Below are 23890 nucleotides of genomic sequence, written 5' to 3'. Positions count from 1 at the left end.
GCTTACCTGGTTAACTATTTAATAAATTAAAAATAAATTTTAATAGCAAATGTTGTAGCATTACAGCAGGAGAGCTCCTTACCATTTATTCACCACAGGCATATACAGTGGTGGAACCAATACAACTTTCCCATTGCAGATGGTGGCAAAGCATTAGAGATATGTGCTATTACTGGAGAGTTTACTGGAATGGTGGAATCTGGTACATTCGCTTCAATGTGTGGCATACCACATTGGTGGCATTCAGAGCCATCCTCCCACTGAAAAAGATTTGTAAAGGAAGAATTGATGCCATTCTAACACCAAGACAACTATTTAGTGGCTGAACCTAACATCATTCTTCCATTGCCACACCACCACACTGGAGAAACCCTTGTATATGTCCATCATACTGGCAACTGCAGTAGAAGCACCCTCTGTTACTGTTATCCTTTCATAACTTAAATGTTAGGGTAGTGAGCCTCAGAACCATTTCTCCCATTCCAGAGGGCACTAAGAGGTTGAAAACATTTACCCCTGAATAAACAGCAGTGTTGCTGTTATGGATTCCTCCAGTAGTCCATCACCACAAGCACAACACAGCCATGTAACCCAGTGCCATCTCTTCATGGCAAAGGGGTACTGCAGCATGCAAACTGAAACCATGGCTTTATACTAGGGAAAAGAGCTGTGGTGCAACACTCTGCCAGTTCCCTACAGATGGAATGCACCAATACAATGCAGATCGGGTCAGCATTGTATTAAGTCACTCCAGCCTGGAAGGTTGCCTCCTCAGCTAACCAAAGCTGCTTTCTGGATCTGTTTTCAAACTGAGCGTGCAGATAAAAGCTAAAATACTCAGTGGCATTAAACAGAGGGGTTCCCGCTATCTTGTTAAGAATATAGCTTCAAAATTCAATAGAAATAGATGAAGTCCAAAAAACATCAGGGGATGGTTAATGTTCGCACAGCACAAAAGTGATAGGAGCTGAGAACAGACAGTTAAAATTCAGTAAATCCTAAAATGTATCACTGGAAACTGAAAACAAAGATGAAGCTTCCTCTGAAATTTAGCCAGTTGCAGAATCATAACAACCATATATTAATGATTTTTTTCTAGATGATTAATACAACAGATTAACAAAATCAGTGACTGATCCCTAGTCAAATATTAGAAAATTCACTGTTTTTTTTGTTTGTTTATTGTACTTCGGTTGAATGGTTCTAATACATTACGCACAACCACCTGTTTCCAGCAGCAACATAGCAGCTTTACTCTGGCTACATTACTTGCTCAGATACACAAAATGTGTGGAGGCTGTGGAAATTCAGCCATGATCAAGAGGGTATTCATTATTCACGGTGCATTTATACATTATCCACCATTCATTACATTAACCAATAGGTAAGCTGAGAATATTGGACATTTGAGCTGCTGCATTTGTTAAGATTGATTAGAATGTTAACTGACCTGGAAGTGGGACTTTAAGTGGGAAACTAGAAACAAAATACTTAAAAGCAGGTGACAGAAGGCAGAGGGAAACAACACTTCCATAAAGAAACGTGACATTGAGACACCAAAGGGTTTTCTTAACAAGCCCAACCATTTTCAGTATTTTAAACATCTTTTCTGTGAGTGTTCTTGCATGGGAGTCTATTTTTATTAATTATTTTATTTGTTTGTTACTAATAACATTGAAGCATTCAATAAGGCAGGCATTTAGGAAAGAATAGGAATATTTAAAAAACATTCTGATGTCAAAATGTACACATCAATATAAAATTGACCAAAACTGATATCTGACACTATGAAATGTACAGGAAAAAATGCTTTAGCAATAAAGTACTTTTAATTCAAATTTCAGAGTGTTTAATTTTATTTCTAGATGAATCTGCTGTTTTATGTTACCTTCTACAACTGTTATCTATGCATATTTTTGTTTTAGCTGTAGAATAATGTACAATGCATGTGAAACAAGGAAACAGCAGTACTGTATATACGGGAATTTTATCTTTACTTATAGTGTGCTGTACTGTAACCTCTAGTGGCAGGGCTGGGACTGTTATCACATGACAGGATGCAACTGCTATAGTGCTGGTCTGTGTTACAGGACAAAGTACAACTGCTGCAGTGTTGGGCAGTTTCACACGAGAGGGTACAACTACTGTGGTGTTGGGCTATATCACAAGATGGAGTACAACTGCTGTTGTGCTGGGCTGTATCACAGAACAGAGTGCAACTGCTGTCATGGTGAGCTGTATCACAGGACAGAGTGCAACTGCTGTTATGATGGGCTGTATCACAGGACAAAGTACAACTGCTGCGGTGCTGGGACTGTTATCACAGGATATAGTGCAACTGCTGGGGTGCTGGGATGTATTAAGGGACACAGTATAACTGCTGTGGTGCTGGGCTGTATTATAGGGCAGAGTACAACTGCTGGGGGTGCATGGCTGTACCATAGGACAGTGTACAACTTCTGTGGTGCTGTGCAATATCACAGGACAAAGCTGTTCTGTATTACAGAACAGATTATAACTGCCGTGGTGCTGGGCTGTGTAACAGGACATGGTACAACTGCTGTGGTATTGGGCTGTATCACAGAGCAGAGAGAAAACTATTGTGGTGCTGTACTGTATCATAAGACAGGGTACAACTTTTGTGGTGTTGAGTTGTATCACAGGGCACAGTACGATTGTTGTGACATTGGACTGTATCACAGGACAGAGTACAAATGTCTTGGTGCCAGGCTGTATCACAGGAAAAAGTACAACTGCTGTGGTGCTGGGCTGTATCACAGGATATAGTACAACTGCTGTGGTGTTGGGCTGTATCACAGGACAGAATACAACTGTCATGGTGCCAAGCTGTATCATATAACAAAGTACAACTACTGTAGTTCTGGGCTGTATCACAGGACAGGGTAGAACTGCTGTTGTGCTGCACTGCATCATAGGTCAAGGTAAACTGCTGTGGTGCTCGGACTGTATCACAGGATAGAATGCAGCTGCTGTGGTGCTGGGATATATCACAGGACAGGGTGCAACTGCTGTGGTGCCGGGCTGTATCACAGGATTGGGTACAACTGTTGAGGTTTTGGGCTGTATCATAGGTCAAGGTACAAATGTTGTGGTTTTGGGCTGTATCACAGGACAGGGTACAACTGCTTTGGTGCTGGGCTGTATCACAGGACAGAATACACAAGTTATGATGTTGGGCTGTATTACAGGACAAAGTACAACTGTTATGGTGCTGGGCTGTATCACAGGACAGAGTACAGCTGTTCTGGTGCTGGGCTGTATCACAGGACAGAAAACAACTGCTATGGTGCCAGGCTGTATTTCAGGACAGTGTACAACTGCTATGGTGCTGGGCTGTATCACAGGATAGAAAACAACTGCTATGGTGCCAGGCTGTATTTCAGGACAGTGTACAACTGCTATGGTGCTGGGATGTAGCACAGGACAGTTTACAGTTGTTGTGTTCTTGGGCTGCATCACAGGACAGAGTATGACTGCTGTGGTGCAGGGCTATATCTCAGGACAGGGTGCAACTGCTGCCCTGCTGGGCTGTATCACAGAACCGGGTAAACTGTTGTGTTGTTGGTCTGTATCACATGACAGAATACACAAGTTATGATGTTGGGCTGTATTACAGGACAAAGTGCAACTGTTATGGTGCTGGGCTGCATCCCAGGGCATAGTACAAATGCTATGGTGGTGGGCTATATCATAGGACAGGGTACAATTGCTGTGGTGCTGGGCTGTATCACAGAACAGTGTATAACTGCTGTTGTTCTGGGCTGCATCACAGGACATGGTACAATTGCTGTGGCTCTGGACTATATCCCAAGGCAGGGCACAAATGCTGTGATGCTGGGCTGTATCACAGGACTGGGTGTGACTGTTGTGATCTTGGGCTGCATTACAGGAAGACGTTCTACTGCTGTTGCACTAGATCACATCACAGGACACAGAAGAACTGCTCTGCTGCTGTATTGTATTACAGGAATAATTCTTATAGTGTCGGGGTGCACATGAAGTGTAAGAAGGGGGAGAAGTGGTAGGGCTTAGGTTGCTATAGTCATATGCAGTCAGCAAGATTCAGGTTCCACAGAAGACACCTTATCAAGAAGAAAGTAGCTGAGAGACTGGAAGAACAGAAAACATACATAAGATCCCATCAGGTGTACCCAACACGAAAGGCCCAGCAGGCAACAAACTGATGTGGGGAACATACAGTTAAACTGGAAGAGTGAATTGCAATGAGGAGGTAGGATCTGTTTACTGAAAGGATACAGGACTAGTGGTGTAGATTAGTGCAGATGTGTTTGCAACTACATTGGCTGCAAAAGTAAAGTTTTGTTTAATGAACAAATACATTAGTGCAAATGTGTCTGCAACAGCAACGGCTGCAAATGTATGTGACTCAGATGTAGCCCTACATTATACAGCATGCAGGAATTTAGGACCATATAAAAATATGCGGCATTTCTGACACCAGCTGCATCAAGTATCTGGTTTCAGTCATTAGCAGTGTTAGCATGTAGTAATGCCAGCTTAGTATAATTTAAAATTGTATCAGCAGTATTTCTGCATCTTGAACAAATACATTAAAATATGGAAATAGGGAGAAGCAGTGTTAAGCAAGTGACATTCCTGCACTAGGGAAGCAGTGTGGTATGAAGATGTAGAGGTGCTTGTACTGCACATATCCATGAAAGATGCACATGGCTGTTAGCCACATTGCACCTATTTGTTACAATAGGAAATAAACGACCTGAGCATAACCCAGTGCTACACAGCTACAGTTTACTCAGTGGGGTGGTTACCAGCCAGTTGTTCAAATTGCATGGAACGTGTTTCAAAGAAGTTCATAGCATTACTTTAATGGGATTCAGAAGTGTGCTAATTATGCATGTGTCTGAATCACATTTGAGCCAAGCAATGCAACTCTGCTGCCTGTAATGAGCTGTTGAGCTGTCTTTTATGGTAACCACCCTAAGAGTGGACCCCCAAATGGCCTAACATTAAGGTAAAGAAAAGTACCATTCCTAAGACAAATGTAAAAATAGCTATAGATTCTTTTATGAAAAGAATTACAAAGGGCAAGTAGAAGAGAAAATTGAAAAATGTCTTAAAAGTACAATCCTGTAAAAAAAAACTACAGCCTTCATATAAATTAAAATATTATTTATCCTAATAATGCATATGGATAATGTATTATTTATCCAAATAATGCATATGGATAATGAGGTGTGATAAATACTTTTATCAGCTACAGAGTTTAGATATTTTTTATCACCACTCTGTGTGCACCTTTAAATATTTATCACCTCTCTTCCATTCATTGGTGACTTTAATATATTCAAAGTTTAATTAAACCTCACACAGTGCATGCACAAAAACACATACTCAAATTTACAAAGCATTACACTTGAGTGATTCTAATCTCAAAATGAATTTTAACAAAATTAGAATTCAAAAGTTGAAATAAAATAATGATAAATAAAGGAAACTCACAACTGCAACCAGTCCACCAATTAATGCCATTAGTGGCGAAACTGATTTATTTCCGAATCTCTAAACTAAATAAAGTTAAACTAACTTAAAAGTGTAACTAAACTGTAAAAGCAGCTCGTCTAAACATTTATTTATTTATTTATTTGACATTTGTTTACTGGGATAGTCCGACTGGGTTACAAAACCCATTTCTAGCAGAGGCTCAGGGAAAACAGCTCCACGTTTAAGAAAATATGTTTATCTATTTGATCCTTATGTAATAACAAAAAAAAAATATGTCATACTAAAAGATGTAAAGCTTAGATACATTGAACATGTATAAAGAAACATATGGAGTTTACACACATTCACAGTTTAGAGTTTTGTATAAATTGAACATGGCAAAATACACAGTTAGAGTTTACACACACAGATTAGAAGAGTAGGTTTTGTAAGCGTAGACATATAGCTTACAAACTGTTACAGAGATTAGTGTAAGAGTAGAGGAAGTTAGTGTATTATGAGACAGTAGTACAGTCGGTAGATTAGTCAATTTTTAGAAGGTAAGGGGGTTCTAGACTGGAGTTAGGCAAGAGCATAGCCATGATTTGATTAAGTGTTCTTTTAAGGCAACTTTAAAGAGTGACAGGCTTGGAGTTAGGATAATGTTTGGTGGTAGGAAGTTCCATAAGTTTGAGACAGAGTGTGAGTATAGAAATTTTCCTGAGTTTTTGGAAGGATTATAGATTTCAAGTAGAGTTTTGTTATCGGATCTGAGAGGTCTGCTGGATTATATTGTTTGATCAGGTTTGCTAGCTAGGACAGGCAGTAGGTTTATAGATTAGGTTATATATTGTAGTTAAATGTGTACGCTTTAATTGGTTTGAAAGTTCTAGCCATTTTAGTTCTTGTAATGGTTTACATTGATGTGTGTGGTAGTTGAAGTTGATTGCAAACTTTGCTAATTTATATTATCATTGTTCCAATTTAGTTTTGGAGGAGTTTTGTAGACTGGTTAGTATACAAGAACCGTAGAATAGGGATGGGAGTAGAAAGGTTTTTGCCAGTGTGGTCCTGGTTGGAGTAGTAAGGAAGTGCTTGTTTCTATAAAGTAGTCTTGAGTTTTTTATGTGTCTTCATTATGTTTTGTTGGATATGAAGGTCAAAGTCCATTTTTCTATCAATAACAACACCTAGTAGTTTGGTTTCCTGAACATTTCCTATGATAGTTTTGTTGACTGCAGTGATGTTAAATTGGTCTGGGCTGATTGTGGTATTTTTGGGGTGAAAGACTGTGATTTAGTTTCTTTTTTGGATTTAGAAAAAGTTGGGCTTTTGTGAGCCAAGCTTCTATTGCTGTAAAAGATTGTTGAGTTTTTTCTTGTAGTTCAGGAAGAGTATGAGAAGTACAGATTAAGTCTGAATCATCTGCAGACTGGATTATTGATCCTGGGAAGGAGACGGAGTGTAAGTTATTGGCAAATATGTTAAAAATTAGGGGACCTAAGCTAGAGCCTTGGGGAACACCTGTATGGATTTGTAGGAAGGGGAGAGTTGGTTAGACCATTTTACTGCTTGTCTCTGGTTATTTAGATAGAGTGTTTCTAAAAGTAATGGCTGTGAAACCCTGTCAAATGCTTTTGAGGTCCAGGAATACTGTAGATATGAGGAATCCTGTATCCCTGGCCCTGTTAATAGTGTCCGTAAAATGTAAAAGTGCAGTGGATGTGCGGTGACCTGGTCGGAAGCCGTGCTGAGTTGGAGTGAGCAGTTTATTTTGTAGTAGGTATTGCAGTAATTGTCGGTGGATACATCTTTCCATTATTTTAGATAGAGGGGATAGTATTGATAATGGGTGGAAGTTGGATATTTCTGTGGAGTTGCCTCCTTTATGTACTGACATTGTGTATGAGTCTTTCCATATTGTGGGGACTATTGATTCTGAGCGTGACCTGTTTATAAGGATGCTAATGGGATATGCAGTTGAGTCTGCGGCGAGTTTTAGGTATTGAGGTGGGAGGTTGTCTGCAGATGTGGAGCAAGGTTTAAATTTGAGCAGTAGGTTTTTTGTTCTTGAGGTGGGTATGGGTTGGGGGAAGAACAGGGGGATGAGGCTATTTGGTTGTTTTTTTAGTGTAGTTGGAGGCTTGCTCTCTTTTAGGTGCTGTAGAGCTATTGTTGCTAGCACTTAAGTTTGTATTGGTGAGTCCTGAGTTAGTTTTGGTGGTGAGTAGGCTGGCTATGGATTTAATAAAGTATTTATTAAATTCCTCTGCTATTTGAGATGGGGGGCTAGTGGGAGAGGGAGAGTGTTCCTGTGTTGAGGAAGGTAGATATGGAGTGCCAAAATTTTGGGGGGTTATTTCTGTGTTGCAGATGGAGGTTCGAGTAATAGGATTTATTTTACAATCGTTAACCAGTCTGGTTACTCTGTTATGCAATGTCTTACAGCTCTAGAGGTTGCTTTGTGTTTTATTATGTTTCCATACATTCCATGCTGTGTTTCTCTGTTTCATGAGGTTGATGCGGTCTGAGGTTATTCTTGGATTTTTGGTTGTCTTTACTCTTTTAGTTTGTACAGGGGCAAGGCTGTCAAGTATTCTTATGAATGTGGTATTGAAATATTGTACAGCATCGTTAAGGGGTAGTGATTTTAGGAGTGTCCAGTGTATATTTTGTAGTAGGTTGTCGAAAGTTTGTTGATTAAGTTTAGTTGCATTTCTAACTGTTTTAGGCAGTGTTTTTGGGAGGTGGGTAAAAGCCCAAATGGCAAAGGCTGGGAGGTGGTCACTTAGTGAGCCTGGGAGTGTTCCTGAGGAGCCTGGATGAGATACAGGAATCCAGTCTAGGTGGATTGGCTAGTAAAGTCTTTATTGAATATTGTTAGGTCTGTAATTAGTTGTTTGAAGCCATACAGATTTATATTTATATTGGAGGAGTTGGCTATGATGGATTGCCAATTTTATTTTTATGTCTCCCAGGATGATTGTTTCTGTTTTAATGTTATCAGATTCCAGGACAGTACGTCTTCCAGGACTGGTACATTGTTTCCAGGTGAGATGTAGATTAACATGATCCAGATTTTGTTATTATTGTTAAGGTTTAGGGTGGTTATTAGTATCTCTGGGTTATGAAAAGACGGTATATTGTTTGGGTCACGAGTTATGTTGAGTGTGGAGGGAGATATTAGAGTTATTCCCCCACCTTTCTTTGTTGGTCTGTCCAGTCTGAGTATAGTGAAGTTGGGGGTAGAATTTTAGTATCTTTTATATTAAGGTGTAACCAAGTTTTGGTTATGGCTAATACATCAGGTTTATTTTGTTCAACCCATGTATGTAGGGATGTTATTTTATTACTGATACTTCTTAAGTTGATAGTAATCAGATTTAAGCTTTTGGAGTTTGCTTGTTTGTTTGGTCCAGGGTTAGGGTGTATGTCGCCACTCTGTAGTAATTGTAATATCAGGTAGATGTATAGTGGGTTGTTTTTGGTTCTAAGGCTTCAGTTTAGGGGGATAAAATGGGGTCTAGTGTTTTGAACGGTTTTGATTTTGGTATAGGTGTTGTAAGGGATGGGACAGTAAAATCGCCTAGGTGAGATATTGATATAGTGGGTTTCTCTTGAGGCTGATTGTTGGAAGAGATTATTGTGGAGTAGTAAGTTGTAGCTATTTTATTTCTGAGTGCTGTGACAGAGGTTAGGTATAGAAGTAGAGTGACTACAATGGGGTATGAGAGTAACCCTTTTTGAGAGATGCAAAGCATTATAATGAGGGAGAGCTAATGTCAGATAAATAGATAGACTTCAATCTTTGTTAAGTAAAAGGGTGATATATGGTAGATAGAAAGTTGTTTAAACTAGAGTTGGGGAAAGTAATTTCACTGGTGCTGCTAGTTTTTTTTGGGGGGGAGTAGTATAATTGGTAATAATGTGATTAGGGGTGGGATTAACTTTGAAAGTGAACCAGTGTGATTTGTCAATATCGGTTAGGTGGAAGGGCAGGATTGGTTGTAATGGTTTGTGGGTGGAGTCTATAAATTTATTGGTATGGGAGGTAAGTGGGAATGGTAGTAGGGTAGAGGAGCAGAGTGAGCCCAAGCATAGCGAGGGCGAACGGAGCGGAGCAGAACCGAGAACGGAATAGTAGTAGACTACAGAAACAATCAGTAAGATTAAGAAATGGGTGTGAGAAGCAAGCACAGAAGAGAGAAGTTTGAAATGCAAGAAGGTAAGAGTGAAAATACCTTCGCTAGTAAAATACTACTAAATAATACTAAAATAATACCACAAAAATACACGATACTATAAAAGTAAGATGTAAAAATAAAATTACCCTGGAAATGCAGTAGAAAACTACAAATACCCATTCATAAAACTTAAAGAAAGCGTATGAAATTTAATTCAATACACAGTTTATGCAGCTACAACATCTCACTGAAATTCATGCGAAACAATAATTCAGTCTAGAAAAAATGGATAAATGGAATCATAAGGGTCTGGTGTGCATTATATATGAAATATTTTGCAGGATCAGAGAATTTGCCACAGAATTTGTTCCCTAAACCTACTACTGTACAAGACATTCTGTATCATACACTAGACATCCACAGTCTGCATATGTGGTAGTAACTTCATTTCTGATGATCAAGCTAACCACGACAAGATTTCTGAATGAGAATTTTGCTGAAGTCTTTACTAAAGACATCTTAACCCTTTTACGTACATTGCATTTGTTTGACAAAAAATTCAAAAATAAACGTTATAGACTGCACTCCCTCTCTTTTGTGTTTTTTTTTTTGTCATTTTTGCACCATGGCATGTGGTGAGTAAAGTGCTGAAAAGCCTTTTGGTCCCAATCTGTTAATCTTTGTAGCCTTCATTGTTTAAAAAAAGCTTTGAAAAGTATTTCAATAAGTTTGTGTTACTGAAAATAATCAGTGACCTCTGCCCTCAGTGACATCCAGCATTGGTAATCAGTGACCTCTACCCTCAGTGACATCCAGCATTGGTAATCAGTGACCTCTACCCTCAGTGACATCCAGCATTGGTAATCAGTGACCTCTACCCTCAGTGACATCCAGCATTGGTAATCAGTGACTTCTACCTTCAGTGACATCCAGCATTGGTAATCAGTGACCTCTACCCTCAGTGACATCCAGCATTGATAATCAGTGACCTCTACCCTCAGTGACATCCAGCATTGGTAATCAGTGACCTCTACCCTCAGTGACATCCAGCATTGGTAATCAGTGACCTCTACCCTCAGTGACATTGAGCATTGGTAATCAATGACCTCTACCCTCAGTGACATCGAGCATTGATAATCAGTGACCTCTACCCTCAGTGACATCCAGCATTGGTAATCAGTGACCTCTACCCTCAGTGACATCCAGCATTGATAATCAGTGGCCTCTACCCTCAGTGGCATCCAGCATCGGGGTAGTGTGGGGCTGTGTACATAGACTTTAACATACACAGTACCTAGCAAGTGCAGGGACACATCCATTGAAGTTATGGACACATCCCACTCAGTTCCCAAGGTGTACAATACATTTATTCGAGCAATAGCTTAATAAAAAGTCCTGTCAGATCCTGTCTCTCATTTTGTCTGATCTGTAGTGAAAAGTGCTCCAGCTTCAAGTGTATAAGAACCTTTAATGGGGAGATCATATTGTGGCACTTATCATGTGCCATGATGCATATACAACATTGATAAAAAGCTTTAAATGCATGTAATCTTGAATGCCTTTAAGGATTGCCTTTCCACTACTGATTCAACCCATTCAATGGGCTGACAGTCCTGCCTGTGAAGAAGTATATTTGCAAGTCCAAGCAGCAGTTTATCCATACAATTGGCCTCCTTTTCCTTCTATTCTGGTCCTTTTCACTTGTTGCCCCATGCCATTACCCTTCCTGTCTATGATGCCTCCTTTTTTTGTCCGTCGGCTTGCAACATTTTACTATGTTTCTTCCACCTTCTGACTCCCTGCCTTCCTCCTCTTGTAAGCTCTGATTTTTTTTTACCCTAGTTCTTGGCCTCACTTTTATATTTAAAACATTTACCTTCTCCCCTTTTTGTTTTTTTTCCCACTTCCTCAAACCCTTGTTCACACCCCTGAATACTCCATTCCTGGCCTATTCAGGATGACCCCTTTAACTTCCCTGATGTGAAATTGTGCACTCATATCATGTCCCCTTGGGAGGATGTACAAGTCACAAATGATTATTTCCTGCAAGGAAACTGGACAAGCCAAACTTGTCAGGAAGGCAACTCCCAGAATGTTTTTACACATAAACACAAACACACACACATGCATATATCAACTGTATTCTGAGATAACAGTTATGCAAGCCATCACTTACACTAACCGTGTTTTGTTTCTTTTGCCCAGTATTGTGTGACCATAATGTTAGTATGAGTAAGGATGTTTGGGGTACAGGGTGGCTTACCATTGCAAAAAAGTGCTTTTTGGGGGGAATTTCACCTACTGTATGGGAGGGTGTGAATTTCAACAAGTTAGACTTTTCACAGTTTACTTAAAGGGAGAACTAGATCCATGACTAATAGCAGATCCTGTCCCCATCTTCTCTGATCTGTAGTGAGAAATGTTCCAATTCTTTTAGTCTCTGGTCATGTTTTTTCCCATTCAGCTCATGCACCCTTCTTATGGTTTTCCTCTGAACTCTTTCCAGTAGCTTGATGTCCCTCTCTTTGTAAGGCTTTGAAAACCACACACACTACACAGTAACCCAAATGCAACCTGTTACCTTTCTGCTCCTGCAGTCTAACTTTATGAGGCTGTATCTCAGCATTGTTTGATGCTATCACTAGGTGGTTTCCAGCTCTCCTACTGTCATTTACACTCCCTGAACTAGCAAGTCATACTGTGGTTGTTCTGAACCAACTGAAATACTTTGCATTTTTCTGCAATGAGCATTGAATGCAAACTTTCTGCCCATTTGGTCAGCCTTTGCAAATCCTTCTGTAGACCCTCCATCTTCTACTGCTGCTAAGGAGAAATACTAATATATATATATATATATATATATATATATATATATATATATATATATATCAATAGCTTATGTCATCCCCATTCCCTCTAAGCCCTCTGACTGTACCTCTAGTTGCTTTGTTTGCACAACCCTCAAAACCCTCAAGTACTGCTTCCAGGTTGTCCCCAATGTGCCCCTAGTGTTGGGTGGTTCAACCAACTTCTCAGGGAGTTAAGTTTACAATGCGTATTTAGTAATACCTGGGGAGCAAGGGCTACCAAAAAGAGATATGAGACACATAACCTAGAGACATCATGTACATGGTGGCTGTTAAGTGGTTCCTAGCCCTGTCCCTCCTCCCAGCATGATATCAGCTATTCATCTGATTGGGCAATAGGGAATGGTCTAAGGGTGTACCCATCTTAGGCCATTAGAGCAGCCTGCCTCCTACCACTTCATTAAGGCCAGCCTGAGAGTGTGTCCCACCATCTGGGCTATGCCAGATCTCAATGAACTATTTGTCCAGCACAATCAAAACCCCAAAGATGAGCATCCCCATCCTCTCTCCTTGCACTGTCAAACGCCTGAGACATGAATTGAATTCAGGTCACTTGGGCTGTAGTCAAGACTTTATCCCTCTAGGCTACTAGTGCAGGCATTTAAATAACTAGTTTTGTGCAGCCACTTAACCAGAATGTTTTTGGTAAAAAAATGGAATATCCAGATAAAGAACACATTGACAGGGAGGGCACAGGAGCAGAGTTCAGAAGTCAGGAATGAATTGATCCTGTAAATGTGAGATAAACAGCTCAGCGGTTAGCAACTATGCTAACCATATCAAGAAAGGTATTGTCTTCATATAACTAAGCACATCTTAGGTAGTATCCTTCTCAAAAGAGATTTAGGAATAATTCTGTAAAATACTTTAAGTTCTGAAGATTATACTTCAATGATAAAACATCATAAATGTTTGTTTTGTGTATTTATTTGCAACTGGTCACTGGGAAAGTCGAACTAGACCAAAAAGGTGCCTTTCCAGTGGAGACCAAGTGAGAAAAACTCCATCATAACAAAATACATTATCAGTCTCAGATTCTCAAAAGTATGACTATCTCAGTGTCTAAATTTGTGGTCTCTTTGTACCAGTCCATTGGTCTTTCCTGAAAGAAAATATGTGCTTTCAGTGTAGTCTGTTTTTTTTTTTAAACAAAATATTCATGCATGTAAAGAAAAAGTGTTGTAGTAACTAAATCTTCATACTGGTGATTGTGTTAATTTGACAGGCTACATGCTACTAACCTTTCCGCCCTGACTTATAGATTGTTATGGGTGATCTTTATTTGCCAAACAATACCATACGTGTCCCATTATTGTTTGGGATACTGGAATATGCATGGAAAGTCACATATCTGCCCATTTAAGCTTTAACAGTATTTTTTTTTAAATAATGTGAGTAAACCAATAAAATGGAGAATTTTGCTACAGGTTTCTTTGACTGTATGATCCTGACCTAATTTTGCTTTACCAGCAAAAGAATGAATATTTTTTATGCACTAATCTGTTAAGGGAAAAAATGTAGAATAAGCTGGTTGCATAAGTGCGCACACCCTTAAAATAATACTTTGATGAAGCACCTTTTGATTTAATTACAACATTCAGTCTTCTTGGGTAGGAGTCTATCAGCATGGCACACCTTGACTCGGCAATATTTACCCAGTCTTCCTTGCAAAGGCACTCCAAGTCTGTCAGATTGTGAGGGCATCTCTTGTACACAGCCCTCTTCAGGTCACCCGACAGATTTTCTATTTGATTTAGGTCTGGGCACTGGCTAGGCCATTCCAAAGCTTTAATTTTCTTCTGGTGAAGATATTCTTTTGTTGATTGGGATGTATGCTTGGGGTCATTGCTGTGTTGAAAGGTGAAATTCTCCTTCATCTTCAGCTTTCTAGCAGATGCCTGAAGGTTTTGCACCAAAAGTGTCTGGTATTTGGAAATGTTCATAATTCCCTCTACCTTGACTAAAGCCCCAGTTCCAGCTGAAGAAAAGCAACCCCAAAGCATGATATTGCTACCACCATGCTTCACTGTGGGGATAGTGTTCTTTTGGTGATGCAAAGTGTTTTTTGCGCCAAGCGTACTTTTTGAATTGTGGCCAAAAAGTTCAGCCTTGGTCTACTCAAACCATAACACATTTTCCCACATGCTTTTGGGAGACTTATGTATTGTTTTGGAATTTTTTACCGAGCCTGGATGTTTTTCTGTGTAAGTAAAGGCTTCTGTCTTGTTGTCACATGTAGTACGCAACCAGTACTTGCCAGAAATTCTTGCAGCTCCTTCAGTGTTGATGTAGGTCTCTTGGCAGCCTCCCTAACCAATTTTCATCTTGCCTTTCCATCAATTTTGGAGAAACATCCAGTTCTTTGCAACGTCGCTGTTGTCCCATATTTTCTCCACTTTTTGATGACTGTCTTCAATGTGTTCCATGGTCTATCCAATGCTGTGGAAATTTTTTTGTATCCTTCTCCTGACTGATGCCTTTCAACAATGAGATCCCTTTGATGCTTTGTAAGCTCTCTGCAAACCATGGCTTTTGCTGTAGCAGGCATCTGAGTAAATGACAGGAAAATCCTACTAGGACAGCATAACTTTATTTGGGGTTAATCCGAGTCTCTTTTATTGATGGCAGGTGTGTACCCAAGAAGACTGAATGCTGTCATTAAATCAAAAGGTGCTTCAACAAAGTATTAGTTTAAGGGTGTGCACACTTATGCAATCAGCTTATTGTACATTTTTTATTTTTTAGATTTTTCCTCTAACAGAATTGTTTTTTTCTTTTTTCAATTGAATTGTACAGGTTATAGGTCACATTAAAGGTGGGAAAAGTTTTGAAATTATTTATTGTGGTCTCATTTTTTTATATCACAAAAACCTGGCATTTTAACAGGGGTGTGTACACTTTTTATATCCACTGTATCTATCTATCTATCTATCTATCTATCTATCTATCTATCTATCTATCTATCTATCTATCTATGTATAGATAGCTAGATAAATAGATATACACTTGAAGCTGTAAAACTCCACTGCCAATCGTTCTGCAGACCATTCCGCTGTGGTAAACCCTAATGGGAAAAGCCAAAATAAGAAGATATATAGATACATATGTATGTATATAAACTAAACTATTATCTCTGTTCGCCTCAGCCTGCATATGAAACAGAAGAAACCAGACAATCAGAAAAGCTGTACAAGTACACCACCATTAATAAAAGAGTGCAAACAAACTGCCATGTACAAAATAATTTTCACAGGCCACCATGGGTAATGGAATGTGCACACTTCCCCCGTAGATGAATAATTTGTATAAGTTGCTGCAGACAAAGAAATGTGCACAAGCCACTTGAAATAAAGAAGTGCAAGTGAGCTATCAGTGATAAAGTACATGTGCTCCTTGGATAAGGAATGGGCACTGTCCTAAGTGAGTAATGGAAGTCATTATGTATAAAGAAACATGCACTGGTATCAATGGATAAAAATGAGCGTAAGTTCTCCTAATGGCAATGGGGTATGCAAAAGGCGCTGCGAGTAAACAAACTTGCTAAAATTACCATGGGTACAAAGTGAACCTTTCATCATAAATAGGTCATGATATATAAAGGAATGTTTATAGCACATTGTATATAATGTAATTGACAATGGTCACTGTGAATCCACAAATATACATAAAGGAAAGTACATGAATTACTGTAAATAAAGTAATATGTAAAAGCCTATTTTTAAAATATATTTTTAAAATATGTAAATTCTGTACAAATCACCATGGATGGAGAAATCTGCCTGTCATACAATAAATAAAGGAATGTCACAAACTACCACTGATAAAGACATGTACACTTGCCATTTATAAATGATGTTCAAAAGCCACTACGAGTTAAGGAATGTGCATACCTCACCAGGAATAAGGAATGCTGCCATGCACCATGAGGTAATGAGGAAGTCACCATACATAAAGGGGGGGGGGTGCACTGGTCACAGTGGATAAACAAATGTGCTGGAACCTCTGTATAGGACTAACAATGCTCACATGCAGCATTATCAGATCAGTGAAAAGTTATATCATGCAGCTGTCAAACACAAATGACATCCTGTCTCCTCTAATCACTGGTTCTATACAGTTCACCTTGTCATTGTACCAGTGTAGGTCTAGTGCAGTCATCGTGCCATGATGTGGCATTATGATTATTAGAATATAACTTTCAAAGCAGTTTCAGCACATACCAGATCATTTAATGAAAGTGATATTTTGTGCATAAGAGAATTACAATTGATTTTAATAAATTAAATGAGTGATAGCCTTACTATCATTTTGTGGAAGTTTATTGCAAAAAAACTGGGCAAGAGGCAGATGAAGTTCCTTAGAGGTTTTCTTCTGGGAGACATCTACAGAACTTCATCCAGTACAATCTTCAAATTTCAGTTTGATATGGTTATAAATGGGTTAACTCAGAAACAACTGGGGGGGTGCCAAATTAATGTGGGGTAACCAGACATAACTAAGGCATTTTGCACCATGCTTGACAGAAATTAAAATGGTCATAAGAATAAGGACTAACAGAATCTCACTTACCAATGGGTGGCCTGATGAAGCTGTAGTTCGACCAGCTTTTTTTAATAGCTGCCAATGACAGCACTATATGTTTAGAGAGCAGCATCACTTTTTTCTTGATAATACAACTGGAGATGTAGTTGTAAAGGACACTTCTGCAAAATTACCTGGTGAGGCTTGTAGGATAATGTAATTATCAGGTGTTATTATCATGAAGAAATGCATTTTTTTTTAGGTTAATGTAGGTTAATGTCTAGTTATGTACAGGTTGGATAAAAAAGTCTGATAACAGATATATACCTAAACGTACTCACACGTAGAATGCACTGAGAAAGGATGGTAGTAAATGTCAGCAGGACACAGGAGTGAATTGCTAGGTGATGTATAAACCTATCATATGTTTGAACCAGCTTGAGTAAGTCTGTGCCCATGAAACACCTTAGGTAAATGTTTGTTCATTTGTTTGTTACCACCATGGGTAAAGGTAAGATGGTAGAACCAGTGCTTTTGAGTCCCGGCACTGGGATACACCTTTTTAGTGTGACAAAAAGGAAGAGGCAGGAAGGATCTGGGGAGCAGGACAGAATTCTGAAGTGGGAGTTGAAGAAATTGTTCCCTGGAAGGCAAACAGCTGAGGTACTAAGAAGCATCAGTAAAATCTTGATAGCTGTGGACTGTGGCTCTGTTGTTGTTTTTTCACTATTTGAATGTTTATCTGCCTTTGGGCAGATGGTGTTTTTGTTTAGTAGTCAAATCAGGCAGATTGTCAGATTGTCCAAAACTGTGAGCAGCTAAGATGCCATGGGAAAATGGGAGGTCATTCTACTGCACTCATTAAAAGATGTTGCCATGGTTAAATCAGTGCATCACATAGCAGGAAAGAGGAGTGTAACAAAGAATGTGAACCATTGTAATTGGTGTAAAAGCTGCTATAACACTGTCTATTCTAAGCAGGCATACTTGCATATGTTACATGACAACACAGAGCCATAGACGCTACATATAAGAAAAGGGGACCCAGTGAATAGGGCTGTAATATCAGTAGCCATTCTTCCTAAGTCTCCATGATTCAGTAGTAAAATATTTTGGAGGCAGCATAGAAGGTCATAAGTGAATAATAGTGTTCACACTCACATGTGAGAAACCAGTAAGTTTTTCATAATCATTATACATGTAAGATGTGTGCATGTCTTATACAATAATACAATAACAACAAATACAATGCTTGTTTTCCAGGCAAAGATAAGCTGCAACCTTTTACTACTTCTTGCCTGTCTGTGTCTTACTTTTAGGTGGAGAATGAGGTCAAAAGTGTTACTAGTGAGATGGTGAAGGTTCACTTACTCAAAGCTGGCACCTTGGAGAAACTTGTTCAACACCTCCTTGAATTTCGAAAACTTGGAGATGCATCGTACCTTGCTGTCTTCCTTGCCACATACAGAGCTTTCACCTCCACAAAGGAAGTACTTGAACTACTATTACACAGGTAGGCTGGGATTCTGAGGTCAGAGGAAGAGTACATTGGGAACAGGGCACTGTTAGTCAGCATGGTTTGCCATGAGATAGCCTTCTAGTTCTTTGAGGCTCAGGGGTAGCAACGTATCACTGCAGTGCTGGAAGTGCCTGGTGAGATGAGGTCCTCGCTCATCGCAGCTGCAGCACCTGTAACAGCTGAATGAGATAAGGGGCAAGAATTGTGATAAACAAGGAGTAGGATATGTTACTATTACCATAGCAGCAGGTGCTGCAGGTTTTGAAGGAGTGTAGGTTACTATTACCATAGCAGCAGGTGCTGCAGGTTTTGAAGGAGTGTAGGTTACTATTACCATAGCAGCAGGTGCTGCAGATTTTGAAGGAGTGTAGGTTACTATTACCATAGCAGCAGGTGCTGCAGTTTTTGTAGGAGTGTAGGTTACTATTACCATAGCAGCAGGTGCTGCAGGTTTTGAAGGAGTGTAGGTTACTATTACCATAGCAGCAGGTGCTGCAGGTTTTGAAGGAGTGTAGGTTACTATTACCATAGCAGCAGGTGCTGCCGTTTTTGAAGGAGTGTAGGTTACTATTACCATAGCAGCAGGTGCTGCCGTTTTTGAAGGAGTGTAGGTTACTATTACCATAGCAGCAGGTGCTGCAGTTTTTGAAGGAGTGTAGGTTACTATTACCATAGCAGCAGGTGCTGCCGTTTTTGTAGGAGTGTAGGTTACTATTACCATAGCAGCAGGCACTGCAGGTTTTGAGATCTGGGTTTAAAAGAACATTAATGTTTATGACAATAAGGTAAGGACCTTTAACTGTTCACAAAGTATGCAAGGGAGGCTGTGCCACTCAAACTTGCATTTGCTTGAAGTAACAGATCTAACCACTAAGACATACAGCCAAACCAGTGCAAACAAAACACAGGAAATACTACATGAAAATGCTTGGAAGAAAGGCACTGTATCAGTACACTTCCATTTTGTAGCTGCAGTACCCAAAACGTAGTCATCACCAATGTAAGAACTGTTAGTTGAAAGGTCAGAAGGGAGTTTGCATTTGCCTCTCCCAGTCACATAAGTGCAACGCAGCATCAAGCACTGGATATCATGGGAACATGAACGAGGAAATGCAACATGAATTACATATGGGTGGGATATGTTCTAATGCAGCATGAATTAAATATGGGTGGGATATGTTCTAATGCAGCATGAATTACATATGGGTGGGATATGTTCTAATGCAGCATGAATTACATATGGGTGGGATATGTTCTAATGCAGCATGAATTACATATGGGTGGGATATGTTCTAATGCAGCATGAATTACATACGGGTGGGATATGTTCTAATGCAGCATGAATTATATATGGGTGGGATATGCTCTAATGCAGCATGAATTAGATATGGGTGGGATATGTTCTAATGCAGCATGAATTACATATGGGTGGGATATGTTCTAATGCAGCATGAATTACATATGGGTGGGATATGTTCTAATGCAGCATGAATTACATGGGTGGGATATGTTCTAATGCAGCATGAATTAAATATGGGTGGGATATGTTCTAATGCAGCATGAATTACATATGGGTGGGATATGTTCTAATGCAGCATGAATTACATATGGGTGGGATATGTTCTAATGCAGCATGAATTACATATGGGTGGGATATGTTCTAATGCAGCATGAATTACATATGGGTGGGATATGTTCTAATGCAGCATGAATTACATATGGGTGGGATATGTTCTAATGCAGCATGAATTACATATGGGTGGACAATGTTCTAATGCAGCATGAATTACATATGGGTGGGATATGTTCTAATGCAGCATAAATTACATATGGGTGGGATATGTTCTAATGCAGCATGAATTACATATGGGTGGGCAATGTTCTAATGCAGCATGAATTACATATGGGTGGGATATGTTCTAATGCAGCATGAATTACATATGGGTGGGATATGTTCTAATGCAGCATGAATTACATATGGGTGGGATATGTTCTAATGCAGCATGAATTACATATGGGTGGGATATGTTCTAATGCAGCATGAATTACATATGGGTGGGATATGTTCTAATGCAGCATAAATTACATATGGGTGGGATATGTTCTAATGCAGCATGAATTACATATGGGTGGGCAATGTTCTAATGCAGCATGAATTACATATGGGTGGGATATGTTCTAATGCAGCATGAATTAAATATGGGTGGGATATGTTCTAATGCAGCATGAATTAAATATGGGTGGGATATGTTCTAATGCAGCATGAATTAAATATGGGTGGGATATGTTCTAATGCAGCATGAATTACATATGGGTGGGATATGTTCTAATGCAGCATGAATTACATATGGGTGGGATATGTTCTAATGCAGCATGAATTAAATATGGGTGGGATATGTTCTAATGCAGCATGAATTACATATGGGTGGGATATGTTCTAATGCAGCATGAATTACATACGGGTGGGATATGTTCTAATGCAGCATGAATTACATATGGGTGGGATATGTTCTAATGCAGCATGAATTAAATATGGGTGGGATATGTTCTAATGCAGCATGAATTACATATGGGTGGGATATGTTCTAATGCAGCATGAATTACATATGGGTGGGATATGTTCTAATGCAGCATGAATTAAATATGGGTGAGATATGTTCTAATGCAGCATGAATTACATATGGGTGGGATATGTTCTAATGCAGCATGAATTACATATGGGTGGGATATGTTCTAATGCAGCATGAATTACATATGGGTGGGATATGTTCTAATGCAGCATGAATTAAATATGGGTGGAATATGTCCTAATGCAGCATGAATTACATATGGGTGGGATATGTTCTAATGCAGCATGAATTAAATATGGGTGGGATATGTTCTAATGCAGCATGAATTACATATGGGTGGGATATGTTCTAATGCAGCATGAATTAAATATGCATGGGATATGTTCTAATGCAGCATGAATTAAATATGGGTGGGATATGTTCTAATGCAGCATGAATTAAATATGGGTGGGATATGTTCTAATGCAGCATGAATTACATATGGGTGGGATATGTTCTAATGCAGCATGAATTACTTATGGGTGGGATATGTTCTAATGCAGCATGAATTACATATGGGTGGGATATGTTCTAATGCAGCATGAATTAAATATGGGTGGGATATGTTCTAATGCAGCATGAATTAAATATGGGTGGGATATGTTCTAATGCAGCATGAATTAAATATGGGTGGGATATGTTCTAATGCAGCATGAATTAAATATGGGTGGGATATGTTCTAATGCAGCATGAATTAAATATGGGTGGGATATGTTCTAATGCAGCATGAATTACATACGGGTGGGATATGTTCTAATGCAGCATGAATTAAATATGGGTGGGATATGTTCTAATGCAGCATGAATTACATATGTGTGGGATATGTTCATTTCCTGTCACCTAGGAGCACCCAGTGTCACAAGACAGTGTATGCTGCATGAAAGAAGGTGGATGGTTCTGCATCACCATTGCAATTTATTCCAGGCAGGTACAGTGTGCAATATAGATACACAGGGACAAGTGGCATTCTAAATGAGAGAGGTAATCCTACTCATCGTGTGTTTGGCAGTGTATCATCAATGTTCAGTGTTAGATGCATGAGAAAAAAGTTCTGGACAAAAGCTTAACTGGCTCATTAGGTACATCTTCCACCATCTGACCTTTAACACACAGCATGTGCAAATGTGTGGAAGGTTAAATGAAAAGGACAGGGAATTGGGCTATTTTGTTTGCCTCCTTAAGTTAAGTTGCTGTATCTCTCCACATCAAATAGAGCCACAGTAGAAATGGAAATCCCTCACTTTTCTGACACTGAAATTATACAAAGGAAACAACTGGCACTGCAAATCTCCAGCAGTCTGTGCCATAACAACTCCATTCTTCTTAAAGAGACCCTAGTGGTTTAAGCTATGCGCCAAGTTAAGTCCATCTTACTGACAGTGCAACAATACTCTGTGTCAGTACACTGTCCTACCCCCACCTTAACTGCCACATTATCTGTGATGGCACAAAAGTCAGTTGGTCACTCCATTCGTTTCCTTCAGAGTCATCAGTACTACAGGTGTGGATGCTGTTATTTATCTTTATGGGCACAGTATTTTTTTAAGAGTCACCCTTCATTCCTCTACCCACAATCTGACAATGGTCAGTGAGGATGAAGGCCTGATTTTTCATTTTAATCTCCAGATTATGCTTTTACATCTCGTAGGAAAGAACTGATTGTATGGTGCAGACCACCAAATGCTAAATGTGAAGATACCGAAAAGCAGGGGCTTTATATTGTATCCCAGGAGACTCTACTGAGGACTTGTAGTGAGATCGATCAACCACCACCACTATCACCACAAGCATATAAAGTGACAATTCATTCAACTTTTTTATTTATACATTTGGTGACTCAGTTAAGTACTGTAATGCTAACAAGGTCATTTTCAGCCAAAATCTATTAAGAATATTGCAAACATTACAAATAGTACTGTAGAAGTTTCTTATCTTACAGTAAAAGTATCTTATAGGCAGCTTCATCACCTGAGCATAATTAAATTATTTATTTATTTCCATTTGTTGACCAGGATAGTCTGACTGGGCTAAAGATAGACAGCTTTCAGCAGAAGCCTTGGGAAGAAGTATCCAAAAAGTACAGCCGTTATGGGGGAAAAAACAACATAATGTGAAAAAAGTACAAAGACATGAGCATGTAAAATGACTGGTAAACCATGTGTGCAAAAGCAGAACAGCAAATGAATACTGAAAAGTTATTTACATCTTGTGTTGAAGTGATGACTGTTTTCATTACATACAAATAATGCATTTTTAAAGTAGGGATGTAATAAGGGGGTTTATGCAGGGTTAATATTAGGATAAGTATTGTAAAGGCCAATTGACAAAGTGTGAGTGAGTAGCTGAATAAAACAGACCCTAATTTTGTGGTATATAATTAAATACATGCATGTATATTAATCTTGACATTTTACAGTAATTTAGTTGTTAATATAATGCAGCTTTTTCTGTCAAAGTGATAAAAGGCTGTACAGCTGCAACGTCCCTGACAGGTATTCTTTTTCCTGCAGGAGGAAGATGTGAAGTGGTAAAACTGGAATGAATGGTTTGTGTTGGATAGTATCATGTCAAATCATTTCAACTTCTTTGCTCAAAAATTCTGAACAAAGTCAAAAATAACAGGGAAACAAAGGCCTAAAATCAGTGACACTATTACTCTAATGCACTTAAAATGTTAATAAAGCAACAGGTTTTGCAATTAACATG

The 23890-nt window shown here is 39.1% G+C and overlaps 1 protein-coding gene across 7 annotated transcripts in view; it reads left to right on the top strand.

Annotated features, from left to right (window-relative positions):
• RGL2 (ral guanine nucleotide dissociation stimulator like 2) overlaps positions 1-23890 on the top strand; it is a 791449-nt gene that overhangs the window by 415296 nt on the left and 352263 nt on the right. For all 7 annotated transcript variants that reach the window (XM_044083541.1, XM_044083538.1, XM_044083537.1 and 4 more), the window contains one exon: positions 18376-18569. In XM_044083541.1, the coding sequence (XP_043939476.1) occupies positions 18376-18569 (194 nt within the window). The remainder of the gene's footprint in view (positions 1-18375; positions 18570-23890) is intronic.

This window comes from Protopterus annectens, chromosome 9.part0, assembly GCF_019279795.1.
Source record: "Protopterus annectens isolate FY-2018-M chromosome 9.part0, PAN1.0, whole genome shotgun sequence".
In the NCBI taxonomy this organism is placed as follows: domain Eukaryota; kingdom Metazoa; phylum Chordata; order Ceratodontiformes; family Protopteridae; genus Protopterus; species Protopterus annectens.
This window is presented reverse-complemented; position numbering and strand designations above follow the sequence as displayed.